This window comes from Panulirus ornatus, chromosome 18 (genome assembly GCF_036320965.1).
Source record: "Panulirus ornatus isolate Po-2019 chromosome 18, ASM3632096v1, whole genome shotgun sequence".
NCBI classification, from domain to species: Eukaryota; Metazoa; Arthropoda; class Malacostraca; order Decapoda; family Palinuridae; genus Panulirus; species Panulirus ornatus.
This window is the reverse complement of record NC_092241.1, coordinates 37,043,953-37,059,615: the sequence shown is the minus strand read 5'-3', so window position 1 is coordinate 37,059,615 and position 15,663 is coordinate 37,043,953. Positions and strand designations below refer to the sequence as shown.

At 41.4% G+C, this 15,663-nt stretch overlaps 1 protein-coding gene across 3 annotated transcripts in view; it reads left to right on the top strand.

The window, feature by feature from the left end:
- LOC139755030 (zwei Ig domain protein zig-8-like) overlaps positions 1-15,315 on the top strand; it is a 756,153-nt gene extending 740,838 nt beyond the window's left edge. For all 3 annotated transcript variants that reach the window (XM_071672988.1, XM_071672987.1, XM_071672986.1), the window contains 3 exons: positions 1,786-1,958; positions 6,983-7,112; positions 12,828-15,315. In XM_071672988.1, the coding sequence (XP_071529089.1) occupies positions 1,786-1,958; positions 6,983-7,112; positions 12,828-12,949 (425 nt within the window). In that variant the 3' untranslated portion in view covers positions 12,950-15,315. The remainder of the gene's footprint in view (positions 1-1,785; positions 1,959-6,982; positions 7,113-12,827) is intronic.
- Positions 15,316-15,663: the final 348 nt, after the last annotated feature.

Below are 15,663 nucleotides of genomic sequence, written 5' to 3'. Positions count from 1 at the left end.
TGTTCCCTCCACCTCCGACACATATATCCTCTTGGTCAATCTTTCCTCACTCATTCTCTCCATGTGCCCAAACCATTTCAAAACACCCTCTTCTGCTCTCTCAACCACGCTCTTTTTATTTCCACACATCTCTCTTACCCTTACGTTACTTACTCGATCAAACCACCTCACACCACACATTGTCCTCAAACATCTCATTTCCAGCACATCCATCCTCCTGCGCACCACTCTATCCATAGCCCACGCCTCGCAACCATACAACATTGTTGGAACCACTATTTCTTCAAACATACCCATTTTTGCTTTCCGAGATAATGTTCTCGACTTCCACACATTCTTCAAGGCTCCCAAAATTTTCGCCCCCTCCCCCACCGTATGATCCACTTCCGCTTCCATGGTTCCATCCGCTGCCAGATCCACTCCCAGATATCTAAAACACTTTACTTCCTCCAGTTTTTCTCCATTCAAACTCACCTCCCAATTGACTTTACCCTCAACCCTACTGTACCTAATAACCTTGCTCTTATTCACATTTACTCTTAACTTTCTTCTTTCACACACTTTACCAAACTCAGTCACCAGCTTCTGCAGTTTCTCACATGAATCAGCTACCAGCGCTGTATCATCAGCGAACAACAACTGACTCACTTCCCAAGCTCTCTCTCATCCCCAACAGACTTCATACTTGTCCCTCTTTCCAAAACTCTTGCATTCACCTACCTAACAACCCCATCCATAAACAAATTAAACAACCATGGAGACATCACACACCCCTGCCGCAAACCTACATTCACTGAGAACCAATCACTTTCCTCTCTTCCTACACGTACACATGCCTTACATCCTCGATAAAAACTTTTCACTGCTTCTAACAACTTGCCTCCCACACCATATATTCTTAATACCTTCCACAGAGCATCTCTATCAACTCTATCATATGCCTTCTCCAGATCCATAAATGCTACATACAAATCCATTTGCTTTTCTAAGTATTTCTCACATACATTCTTCAAAGCAAACACCTGATCCACACATCCTCTACCACTTCTGAAACCACACTGCTCTTCCCCAATCTGATGCTCTGTACATGCCTTCACCCTCTCAATCAATACCCTCCCATATAATTTACCAGGAATACTCAACAAACTTATACCTCTGTAATTTGAGCACTCACTCTTATCCCCTTTGCCTTTGAACAATGGCACTATGCACGCATTCCGCCAATCCCCAGGCACCTCACCATGAGTCATACATACATTAAATAACCTTACCAACCAGTCAACAATACAGTCACCCCCTTTTTTAATAAATTCCACTGCAATACCATCCAAACCTGCTGCCTTGCCGGCTTTCATCTTCCGCAAAGCTTTTACTACCTCTTCTCTGTTTACCAAATCATTTTCCCTAACCCTCTCACTTTGCACACCACCTCGACCAAAACACCCTATATCTGCCACTCTATCATCAAACACATTCAACAAACCTTCAAAATACTCACTCCATCTCCTTCTCACATCACCACTACTTGTTATCACCTCCCCATTTGCGCCCTTCACTGAAGTTCCCATTTGCTCCCTTGTCTTACGCACTTTGTTTACCTCCTTCCAGAACATCTTTTTATTCTCCCTAAAATTTAATGATACTCTCTCACCCCAACTCTCAGTGTATATATATATATATATATATATATATATATATATATATATATATATATATATATATATATATATATATATACACTGTAATGGAAGATAATGAACTGATGTAATGAGTGTATGTGTCCAGCACCAGTTGTGATGATAGAGGGCCCAGCGGAGAGGCACATCCAGGCGGGCAGCGTCCTCACCATCACCTGCATCATTCGCCACCCACTTCGGCAGGCTCCAGCCCACGTCCTCTGGTTTCACGGCGCCACAAACATCGATTATGACTCACCCCGCGGCGGCATTTCCATCCAGGTACGTACATATACCTCTCCATCCAGGCACCTCACACCTCTATCCATCCAGGAACCTCACATCTCTATCCATCCAGGAACCTCAAATCCCCATCCACATACTTGCATTTATAGGATTTACTACACCTTTGCATCTAGATACCTATAGATACCTTACCTTTATCCAAGTACTTACACCCTTACATACAAGTACTTACATCCCAGTATCAAGGTACCTAAACCACTTTATCCAGTTACAAACACACAGCTCCATCTCAGTGGCTCTGCTTAACCCATCCCACTCAAAACAGATTATTCATGTGTGTGTGTGTGTGTGTGTGTGTGTGTGTGTTACGGATTTCAACTGGAAATGAATCATATATGTGGTCAGTTATATAATTCTCCAAATGAGCCATTGGGATAGAAACATTGGCATTCTACATCTTAGTGTTAAAGGCAAAATTTAGCAAATATCGTTTTTAATACTGATGTCAGTTATTTTTTTTTTTTTTTCTTGCTGGATTTGATCATAACTTTATCCCTTCCACCCATTTTTTCATAGGTTATTGGACGTTTCACATCATACATTACCATAATTCTGACATGATCGGATATTATGATATACAGCTGTTTTACAGCACTGAAGATTTATCAGACTCTCCATGAGTCTACAAGATAATGTAAAGTTGTCTTTTAAAACTTCTCCTTTTCTATATCAGGACCGTCGTCATTCAACCATTGGGAACAAAGTCCCTCTGGATGAGCCTGAGGATAAGTAGCAACACACTTTACATGAGTACAGTGTTCAATAATCTTAGTGTATGCTTTCGAAATTCATTTTCTCGCAGAACGTCAGGTAGACAATATCTGTCCTTCGCCGGTCTCCCAATACATCCTTTTCCCTCGCTCCTGCCTCTGCACTCCCTGTGCTCCGACACTAACATAAGTTTCACACGTACGTTAACTCATCATTGGTCATACTTACATCCATCATATGCCTAGTATAACTATACCATCTGGACTCCTTTCAAGATCATCAAAATATAGGTAACTCTTGGATGGTAATAATAGTGCATCTTGAGTCTAAATTCTTTTATTTGAGGTTCGTCATAGTGTGAAGATCGCACTGATAATACACACACCATATATTTTTTTTTAGCAATTTGTGTGTCTGAAGATTCACGCCAGTCATGATGGTACCTTCGAATACATACCATATATCAAAGCATACCACACTGCTTTGAATGTATGTCAGGCATTCTTCTTTCTCGTATGTTAAACAAGAATGTAAATTTTCTTTTCTCTGAAGCAGCATCATCTGGCAAGAAGAAAAGTAATAATTCTATTTGCACTCGGTATTCGATTTTCAAGGTGTACGATTCTGGTCATCCAGCAATAGGCAACAAAATATTCACAACAGGAAAAATGATAGGACGACCAGACGGCACTAGGAATATATTTTCCAATATATAATCTGAAAGTAGGTTGAAAATAAACTGTAGAGATTGGATTCCTCCGTACCATTTAGGCAGTAGCCTTGAAATACACTGAAATTAATCAAAATTATCTTTGCAGGACATGATATTCTGGAAGTTTGTATTCCGCCCTTGCAAGACCTGCTTATCTAGTGTACTAAGAAAGTTCATTGGGATCTGACGATCAATAGGAACTGTACTTCCTCTTGTTACTATTGAACGTTTACTGATCACTTGAAGTTACTACATTCGCACTGAATTTGCTTTTCATCTTTATCTCCCACTTCCATGCGTTTGATGACTATGAAAGGTATGCTAAGTGGTCTTGATTTCGTGTGATACTCATTGGGAATGAGCTACGCCGTTTTATTATAAAAGATGTTATTTTTGATAGCCCAATTCTATTTTTTTCCCCAGCCTTTCAGGTCTTAGCCTGACGCTTCCTTATGTCCTTTGCTTACCCAGATCCTTACTATGGTATCTAATTGTGAGAGGCGAGATACTACTGATGAAGTTTGATTCCCTTCTCACTCCCACCCATATTGGAAACATCATCTACTCTTTACAAACAAGTAGTAAAGCAAAAATATTAATCCTTTCCTCACACCTCCAGTGCATATTTTCTGATGAACGATGTAGGTGTGAAAACAAAATAAATTTTCAAGTGTTCTAAATCTGTTTTTGTGGTTCATTAATTTACCCTAAAGCTCTATAATATACACACAACCGATTCTTTACCGCATACCTTATCATTTTCTTGTTCTGCTCTGTTTCAAGTTCTGTTACTTTTCTGCATTATGTATGTGACTGACTTTTGTTGTAGTGTTCGGTGAGGGGTTGGTAGTGGTTGTTTAGTGGTGATGTTGTGGAAGATCAAAAACAATTTTACTTTTAGTATTTGTTAAAACACGCAAGAGTCGGAGGTGGAAGGAAGAAGGAAGAGGTAACCAAAGAGGAGGTGGAAGGATGGAATGAATGTGTTTCGAAGTTCGGTGCTTGAACATGCTTGAAGATGTGAAGCATACAAGGGACAGAATGAACTGGAACGCTGTTGTATACGGAGGGCGACGTGGCGTCAGTGGACATATGCAGCGATTGGGTGAAACCACGGAACGTTCTGTTTGGCCTAGTTATGAATAGGGGGTCCTAGTACCGGTGCATTACACATGACAGCTAGTAAGTGGACATCAACAAATGATTAGACAGCAAATTGTTATGAAAGAACATGATAATGAATGTGTATTTCTCTGTCCTCACGAAAAAAAAAAAAAAAAATATATATATATATATATATATATATATATATATATATATATATATATATATATATATATATATATATATATAAATAAAGAATAAGAAACTGGACAGATTACCTTACGGAATTCTCTCACTGTACTTTCGTCTTCATTGTCATGCCTTTGTTCAGTTCTGTGTTTTATATATATAGTGTTCTCGATGGCCTGCTCTGATCATTCCAACTCTTCATTACTGAAGGCACTGAGCAGCGGTACTAAGAACCATCTAGGTCACTAGACTTCTTTCCGGACGTCAGGACTAGGGTCTCTAGCCCACAATTTAACACGAATGATGACCGCACGTGATTCACGCCTGTAAGCGCTTGACCTGCTACATGTGAACGGCAATTGAGTGGATATTATAGATTATGAGGCAGATGGATGAATAGACAGATATATAAGTAGGTAAGCAGATCATGTATAAATACACTTGAGTACTGTAACAGGCCTCTTAGTATACCACCTCACCAACGCTTATCTTCAAGCCCTCTAGCACATTGCGAGGATATATTTAACAGAGTTGGTGAACTTTGTGCTTTGTGGCTACCAGCATACGGTATGATAAGAGCTGTGATCTTAGTAATTACTTCAGCTTTAATCTGGTAATTTTGTCCTCGATTTGTCACAGGTAACTCGTGTGGTGCAAATGTAATGCTCTTCATGGTATACTATGACACCCAGTCTTCGAAGATGGGGGTACTTACACAGTATGTTTTTGTTATCTACCACTCTCAAGATGACATTGGTACTGGCTCTGTCATCTCACCACATAGAAATTTCGATCTTATTCGCTGGTTCTCATGGCATGTAGGTAACTTCTACAATGGAATCCTTATTAGGTCGCATATGTTCTATTATACTAATATAGGTTGCTGTTTATGCTTCGAAATTGCCGGAAGACTATTCACTCTCTCTCTCTCTCTCTCTCTCTATATATATATATATATATATATATATATATATATATATATATATATATATATATACACACGCACACACGGCTACATAAACATCGCGGACTTACTGTGATATGGAAATATCATGACCGTCGTCGTCAGCTGTGAACTATTGGTTTCGTGATCTAACTTTAGTTTCCGTCGGCTTGTCATTCCAATATTTTAGAAGGATGGTGCTACGTGTCACCACGCTCGTTATATCACCACCCTCACTCTCTCTCTCTCCATCTTCATTCTATTACCGCCTCCGTTATATCATCACCCTAACTTTATCACCACCCCTGCTGCATCACCACCTTTACCCTGTGACCACCCATGATCTGTCACCACCACCCTCATTCTATCATCACCATCGATCCATCTCCACATCTCACTCAACCCTCAACTTTGCTTCATAACCATCCACACCTCAACGTTACCCTGCGGCCGTATCATGATCCCGTAGCTTATTATTGACAGAAATACTTAAGCTCTTTTAAACCTCCATTGTCTTCATTCTATTAGATTTACTCCAAAATGGATATTCAGTCTCAACGTAAACATGGTCTCTGGCTCAGGACGAGTCCATAACTTGAAGCACTAAGGAACTCTTGCCTTGGTTTATAGTTAGGACAGCACATGTCCGAATCCTGATTACGGCAGTCGGTCCACAGTCAACCCAGCTGTTCATTCATTCTTAGGGGTTAGTCGATAAAATGGGTACCTGGCCCAGGCTAAGATATATATATATATATATATATATATATATATATATATATATATATATATATATATATATGAACACGTACCTTCATAGCGATCCCACCTGCTGCACAGGGGTCCCGGGTTTGATCCTGGCTGTTTGTGGTTTGTATGTTATATATATATATATATATATATATATATATATATATATATATATATATATATATATATATATATATATATATATATTGCATTAACAGGGTGGCCTTGATTAAGACAGATGTCCGTGCCGTCTCAGCAGTCAAAGAACAAAGTCTCAAATCTTCACATTAACCATTCGCTGTAGAGAACATGTATATGATGGAGAATGTTTATATTTTACCCTGACAGTCGCCTCCTTTCCTCCCTTTCGCCTGACTGGCGGAGGTGCTCCCCTCACCTTTAACTCACTCCCGGGTGGAGAAAATATCTTCATTTCTCACTCAGCCTCTTCTTACCAGGCATTAGAGACAGCCTCATTAATATGTTTTTTTACGAGAGACGGCGAAGTGGCGGAGAAGCTTTCCTCACTACCCCAAAATCCCTCCACCTGGACAGGTAAGATTACCTCAACTCACCTTCTTTCTTCCCCAGACGGAAAAGTTCCCCCGCAAGACCCGTAGCCAGGTGATGCTGTCCAACGTGAGGGACTCTGACAGCGGCGAGTACAGCTGCAGCCCCTCCGACTTGACCCCCACCGTCATCACCGTCCACGTGCAGCACGGTGAGTCATGGCCGGGCGTCCGTCCACAGAGGTCTGTTGGCAGAGATACGGGTGGGTGAGGAGCGGCCGGGAGTTTCATGGGGATTTTTGTTGTGTGATGCAGGGCAAGGGTCGGTTGGAGAGGTGGGGAAGATGTTTTGCATAGTTTTACTTGTTATTCTTACGTATATAATATCTATGAACTTAAAGGATTTCATTTGTTTCTTGTATGAGCAAAAAAGTTATATGAAGACTCTCTAAGGATGTTAGAGGGGAGAATATCATATAGTTTATTCTCCAGTATCTCAGGAGTTGAATGAAATTTGAATCAAATAAGGTAATTTCAAAAGTTTAAACCTTCCTGTAAGGTCATGAGGACATTTTGGAATATATTTCATAAGTGAAGACTAGGCAGGTGAGGTCGGGGTGACTGGAGAGACGATGAACATCATGGTCAATTACAGAGCAGTTTGTGAGGCATCAGGAATAGCTGGTCGTTGGCCATAAAATACATGGGCATGTAAAGAGGATGCGAAATGACCAACGGGCTTGCGAGATATTTTACAGGGTGATAAAACGAAAATACATTGACATATAGCTGCTTTATATGTACGCTTGATATGGACAAACTGGTGGACTGGGATCATAAAGGATGGCCAACGAATTCTAATATCGAAAAGTGCAAAGTTCTGCATATCGGTAGCAAAAATGAGAAGCTAAGCTACATCATCAATTCTCTTAAATTGCAAAAGAAAAATGAAGAAAAAGACTTGGGCGTAATAATTTCTGGTGACCTAAATCCAATTAAGCAGTACACAGAAGCGGCGAGAAGAACGATCAAAATTACTGATTCATGGGTAGGGCTTTCGACCTTATGTCCAGGGAAACCACCTCTACTCGTAACAATCATTGGTTCGTCCCCATCTTGAATATCATATTGTTTTGATCACTCTACGGTAAAAAAGACAGGTAGAATCGAGCTACTAGGAGGCTTGACTGGGCTGAGAAGCAAATCTTATGAGAGCAGATTGAACAAAGTGAATCTATTTCGCTTAGAGGAGATAATGTTACGATGTGATCTAAAACAAGTATTCAAAATTATCAGAGGCCTTGATAATCTTGATCTATCGCGTTACCTTAGACACACTTAATTTGTCTGATTTCGCTCGTATAGATACAAACTCGTGGGCAAATGTCTACCTCGGATGAGACAAAGTACTCTTTCTTCAATAGGATTGTTGACATGTGAAACGATCCGTCAATCAGACTGGTTGAAAGCAATACTATAGAGACGATTAAGAATAGTCTCTATAGATATTTCACTTGTAGTCCATGACTTACATTATTTGCGCCTCCATAGTCGCATCTACAATTATCTGTGTATCGTCTAACATTTACCACACTAATCTGAGAATAAGAAAGTAAACTCTAGATTGATATGGGTAAAACTGAAAGTTGATGGAGAGAGATGGGTGATTATTGGTGCCTATGCACCTGGGCATGAGAAGAAAGATCATGAGAGGTAAGTGTTTTGGAAGCAGCTGAGTGAGTGTGTTAGCAGTTTTGATGCACGAGACCGGGTTATAGTGATGGGTGATTTGAATGCAAAGGTGAGTAATGTAGCACTTGAGGGAATAATTGGTGTACATTGGGTGTTCAGTGTTGTAGATAGGGAAGAGTTTGTAGATTTGCGTGCTGAAAAAGGACTGGTGATTGGGAATACCTGGTTTAAAAAGAGAGATATTCATAAGTATTCGTATGTAAGTAGGAGAGATGTCCAGAGAGCGTTATTGGATTACGTGTTAATTGATAGGCGCGCGAAAGAGAGACTTTTGGATGTTAATGTGCTGAGAGGTGCAACTGGAGGGATGTCTGGTGATTATCTTGTAGAGGCGAAGGTGAAGATTTACAGAGGTTTTCAGGAAAAAAGAAAGAATGTTGGGGCGAAGAGAGTGGTGAGAGTAAGTGAGCTTGTGAAGGAGACCTGTGTGTGGAAGTACCAGGAGAGACTGAGTACAGAATCGAAACAGGTGGGAGCAAAGGACGTAAGGGGAGTGGGGGAGGAATGGGATGTATTTAGGGAAGCAGTGATGGCTTGCGCAAAAGATGCTTGTGGCATAAGAAGCGTGGGAGGTGGGCAGATTAGAAAGGGTAGTGAGTGGTGGGATGAAGAAGTAAGATTATTAGTGAAAGAGAGAGAGGCAATTGGACGGTTTTTGTAGGGGAATAGCGCAAATGACTGGGAGATGTATAAAAGAAAGAGGTAGGAGTTCAAGAGAAAGGTGCAAGAGGTGAAAAAGAGGGCCAAATGAGAGTTGGGGTGAGAGAGTATCAAATCTTTGGGAATAGAAAGATGTTTTGGAAGGAGGTAAATAAAGTGCGTAAGACAAGAGAACAAATGGGAACATCGATGAAGGGGGTTAATGGGGAGGTGATAACAAGTAATGGTGATGTGAGGAGATGGAGTGAGTATTTTGAAGGTTTGTTGTACGTGTTAGATGATAGAGTGGCAGATATGGGGTGTTTTGGTCGAGGTGGTGTGCGAAGTGAGAGGGTTAGGGAGAATGATCTGGTAAACAGAGAAGAGGTAGTGAAAGCTTTGCGGAAGATGAAAGCCGGCAAGGCGACGAGTTTGGATGGTATTGCAGTGGAATTTATTTAAAAAAGGGGGTGACTGTGTTGTTGACTGGTTGGTGAGGATATTCAGTGAATGTATGGCTCATGGTGAAGTGCCTGAGGAATGTCGGAATGCTTGCATAGTGCCATTGTACAAAGGCAAAGGGGATAAAGGCGAGTATTCAAATTACAGAGGTAAAAGTTTGTTGAGTATTCCTGGGAATTATATGGGAGAGTATTGATTGAGAGGGTGAAGGCATATAGAAAGCATCAGATTGGGGAGGAGCAGTGTGGTTTCAGAGTGGTAGATGATGTGTGGATCAGGTGTTTGCTTTGAAGAATGTATATGAGAAATACTTAGAAGAACAAATGGATTTGTATGTAGCATTTATGGATCTGAGAAGGCATACGATAGAGTTGCTAGAGATGCTCTGTGGAAGGTATTAAGAGTATATGGTGTGGGTGGCAAGCTGCTAGAAGCAGTGAAAAGTTTTTATCGAGGATGTAAGGCATGTGTACGAGTAGGAAGAGAGGAAAGTGATTGGGTTCTCAGTGAATGGTGGTTTGCGGCAGGGGTGAACGATGTCTCCATGGTGTTTAATTTGTTTATGGATAGGATTGTTAGGGAGGTGAATGCAAGAGTTTTGGAGAGAGGGGCAACTATGCTGTCTGTTGTGGATGAGAGGACTTGGGAAGTGAGTCAGTTGTCGTTCGCTGATGATATGGCGCTGGTGGCTAATTTGGGCGAGAAACTGCAGAAGCTGGTGACTGAGTTTGGTAAAGTGTGTGAAAGAAGAAAGTTGATAGTAAATGTGAATAAGAGCAAGGTTATTAGGTACAGTAGGGTTGAGGGACAAGTCAATTGGGAAATAAGTTTGAACGGAGAAAACATGGAGGAAGAAGTGTTTTAGATATCTGAGAGTGGATTAGGCAGCGAATGAAACCATGGAAGCGGAAGAGAGTCATTGGGTAGGGGAGGGGCGGAAAGTTCTGGGAGCGTTGAAAAATGTGTGGAAGACGAGAACATTATCTCGGAAAGCAAAAATGGGTGTATTTGAAGGAATAGTGGTTCTAACAATGTTATATGGTTGCGAGGTGTGGGCTATGGATAGGGTTGTGCGGAGGAGGGTGGAAGTGTTGGAAATGAGGTGTTTGAGGACGATATGAGGTGTGAGGTGGTTTGATCGAGTAAGTAATGAAAGGGTAAGAGAGATGTGTGGTAATAAAGATAGTGTGGTTGAGAGAGCAGGAGAGGGTGTATTGATATGGATTGGTCACATGGAGAGAATGAGTGAGGAAAGATTGACCAAGAGGATATATGTGTCAGAGGTGGAGGGAACGAGGAGAAGTGGGAGACCAAATTGGACGTGGAAGGATGTAGTTAAAAAGATTTTGAGCGATCGGGGCCTGAACATGCAGGAGGGTGAAAGGCGTGCAAGGAATAGAGTGAATTGGAACGATGTGGTATACCGGGGTCGACATGCTGTCGGTGGATTGAACCAGGGCATGTAAAGCGTCTGGGGGAAAAGCATGGAAAGTTTTGTGGGACCTCTATGTTAAAGGGGGCTGTGGTTTCGGTGCATTATACACGGCAGCTAGAGACTGAGTGTGAACGAATGAGGCCTTTGTTGTCTTTTGCTAGTGCTACCTCGCGCGTGTGCAGGGAGAGGGGGTTGTCATTTCATGTGTGGCGGGGTGGCGACGGGAATGAATCAAGATAGTAAGTATGAATTATGCACATGTGTATATATGTATATGTCTGTGTATATATACGTATATGTATACGTTGAAATGTATAGGTATGTATATGTGCGTGTGTGGACGTTTATATATATACATATGTATGTGGGTGGGTTGGGCCTTTCTTTCGTCTGTTTCCTTGCGCTACCTCGCTAACGCAGAAGACCAACAAAGTATAGCAAATAAATAATATATATATATATATATATATATATATATATATATATATATATATATATTCATTATACTCTGTCGCTGTCTCCCGCGTTAGCGAGGTAGCGCAAGGAAACAGAGGAAAGAATGGCCCAAGCCACCCACATACACATGTATATACATACACGTCCACACACACACATATACATACCTATACTCTCAACGTATACACATATATACACACAGACATATACATATATACACATGTACATAATTCATACTGTCTGCCCTTATTCATTCCCGTCGCCACCCCGCCACTCATGAAATAACAATCCCCTCCCCCCGCATGTGCGCGAGGTAGCACTAGGAAAAGACAACAAAGGCCACATTCGTTCACACTCAGTCTATAGCTGGCATGTATAATGCACCGAAACCACAGCTCCCTTTCCACATCCAGGCCTCACGAAAATTTCCGTGGTTTACCCCAGACGCTTCACATGCCCTGGTTCAATCCATTGATAGCACGTCGACCCCGGGTATACCACATCGTTCTAATTCACTCTATTCCTTGCATGCTTTCACCCTCCTGCATGTTCAGGCCCCGATCACTCAAAATCTTTTTCACTCCATCTTTCCACCTCCAATTTGGTCTCCCACTTCTCCTCGTTCCCTCCAACTCTGACACATATATCCTCTTTGTCAATCTTTCCTTAGTCATTCTCTCCATGTGACCAAACCATTTCAAAACACCCTCGTCTGCTAAAATGGAGAGAGATTGGGAATATATTTACTTATGAAAAATGGCTTTGAGTGCTCATATGTCAAGCGCTTATCTAAAGGGAAGGTCCTTGGCCAGATGTTCTCAGTTTTACAATGATATTTACCTTTCCGCTGTTTGTTGTGGTACTAGTCAATAATCTGAAAGATATACTAGATTTAAGCGTCTTTATGTAAACCTCTGCAACATGTCCGAAGGATACTCTGATTTTCAGAAGCTGAAATACTGTATCACCTTTTTCGGTACTTCATACTTGTGCAGTCATTCCTCCACAATTAGTTAATGGCGTCAATGTATCCATGGGTAATATCAATGTTTATCAGGTCACATTACTAATACTTGATTTCATATGCGACATATGAGATCAAGAGCATAGCTTTGTCAGCATTAGCCTATTTAACGTTATGAGCACCGCATGACCCGTAAACGGTCCATATTCTTCCCCACAGGGCAGCACCACGCAGCTGTGCAGCAGGGAGGTCTGAGTTGTGCTCCCATCGCCGACCCCGTGACCCACTGCCTTCTGCTCCTCCTCATGATGATGCTTCAACGCATGAAGACGTGGCCGTGAGGGCGAGATGACCATGGGGAAAAAAAAAATGTCCTCGCAACAACCAAGATGGTTAACGATCTTGTTGTGTGCGAGGAAATGTCAGGATCCCATCACCACCACCAACACCAGGATTGTTAACGACCTTGCTGTAAAGATGGGACTGTCGGAGTCCCATCACCAACACCAGGATGATTGACGACCTTTTGAGATAAGCGTGGGACTGCCAACATCACATCAACACTACTCCCCATCGGAATGCATATCGTCCTTCCTGCGAGCGTAGGACTGTCAGGTTTACTACATCATTCCTACCGCCACCGAGGAGTTGATGATCTCGTGTGCAGAGAGCTGTTAGGCAGAATCACACCACGACCACCAGGGTAATTCTGAAACAAACCACCATGCTCTAAGCCTGATAGTCCCATTCATCGCCACTATCACCACCACTCACTTTTGAAGACCTTTCTCAGGCGTGGGACTGTGAACATCTCGATACGTCCTCACTACTAGGGGGTTAACACCCACGCTGTGAGTGTGGCACTGTCTGACGCTTGTAAAGACCGCTAGAGTTGATGACAACCAAATATGTTAAGGGGAGAGTATCTCAGGCCGCCACCACCAGAACAGTTAACATGTTTGCTGCAGATGGGTGATATAGAACTTTATCCCGGTGCTTAATTGACGTATTACCGAGGTGCTTTTAAAGCTCAGTTTTTACTGGAAAAGAACTATTGATTTATTAGTGAACACCTGCCATTCTTCAGTGTATATAATCTCCAGAAAGAGAGCTACCTAACGACTTTAAGTAGTGATTGGTGGTATAGCAAACGTGAGGAGTATTGATGAACATCCTCCATTTGCAGTATCCCCGTATACTTGTCAGAGTGACCGAGACATCTGCAGTAACTGGTCGACCCGACTTCACGCGTCTGTGTACGTGTGTCTGTGACTCACTGGTTCAATACATGACAGACGAAAGTCACTGTACAAGAATATCATTGTGTTTTGACTTACGTTTATCAGTTTGTCTAATTTCGTTAGGCGCACACTCTCTTTGGGATGCTGTATCTTCTCTTGTGGCTGGTTCACTGTACCTTATAATCATTATGAACTCATCATGGATGTTCAAATTGTTCACTCACATTCATCATATTCTGTGTATATTTAGACAACTGTAGAAAACAGATTGGATAAGGAAGTTTCTGTAAATGAAGCGTAGTATTTTTTGAACCCTGAGAGTTGATGATAATCTGTTTTCTATTGAACCTATTGTGTTATTGTCACTGTAAATATGTTATTTGGAATCTATCTTTGATTCGGTACTGAATCAACCAGAGACAAATTCACAACGAGAGAGGATTTATCATTTGTGAATAAGGAACGCCTCGATCACCTGGTGCTGCGAAACATTTGTGCATGGGGGAAAATTATTGTCTGAATGTTCATTGTTTAGTTCTTAGCGACGAGTCAACCACTGCAAGGACGTTTGTCATTATGATGATAATTTTGCATATCATAAAGAACGACGAGTTAGTAAACAAAGTATTCAAGTGAACTGGAACAGAAAAAAGTAATTTTTATTGTCCATTTACATATACTGCTCATACTATAGGGTGAAGGAAGATTGGTATCTAAAAAGCTACTGTAAAGTGAATCAATTCTTTATGTTGAAATCATACAAAGAAAAATAAAAGAGAAGCATCAACAATTTTAGAAAAACTTTACAATTATGACGGGTGTCTTCCGTAAACAAGTGACACTTCAGACTATTTTTAAATTGAAACCTGAGGATACTATACAACCTCAGGGAGGAAAAGTGAACACGATATTTCTTCTTACTGGACGAACAAAATCTGTTGTGAAGAGCGAAAGCAAGTATTCCGCTGCAACTGAAGGTAAAGTATGCAGTGTACGTATATATCCCAGATAGTCAGCACATTTGTAACAAGTCAGTGAGCCATCTCCTGCATATATCCATAATCATGAGGCCATATGATTTCAACTAAACTTCAAAAGGAAGGAGTGAAGTGCTCTAAAATGCTGCACCCAAAGGCAAATCCGATACGACCTATCTAGGGCATCTGATTACGGTGCTTGATTGAAAACATGTTCAGCAAAAAGCAAATAATATAAACTCGATTTTCAGTAGATTCATAATGCAACCATCTCTCTCTCTCTCTCTCTCTCTCTCTCTCTCTCTCTCTCTCTCTCTCTCTCTCTCTCTCTCTCAATCTATGTCTATCTCTTAGCACCAACAGGGCGCACACTATTCAGCGTCGCGACTCCCACCACCAACAGTCGAGTTCACCGTCACCGGTGGCCAAAGTTGGCTCAAATCCTGTGGTTCTGTACATGATGATCACTTCACTAAATAAATATTTTTGTAAATATTACGTGTTTCATTGTCCGTTGTTCCCCTGCATGTGTAAGGTTGTTAGTGTATTTCTACTCCTGCCGCCAACTTGTATAATTTCTATTTCTCTGACTAGTTCCTCTACTGCTCGACCCCGCATACACACGGACAAGGGATGAACGCCGTTATGCTACTCATACACTAGGACTAATATCCAATAGCAACAAAAGTTGAGATGGACCTTTTTCTAGTATCATCAAATACAACTTATGTACACGACTGGAAAAATTCCCTCCCCGACCAATACAAAAAGATCATTTTAACACACACACACACACAAACACACACACGCACACACACACACACAGTAGAAGGTGGC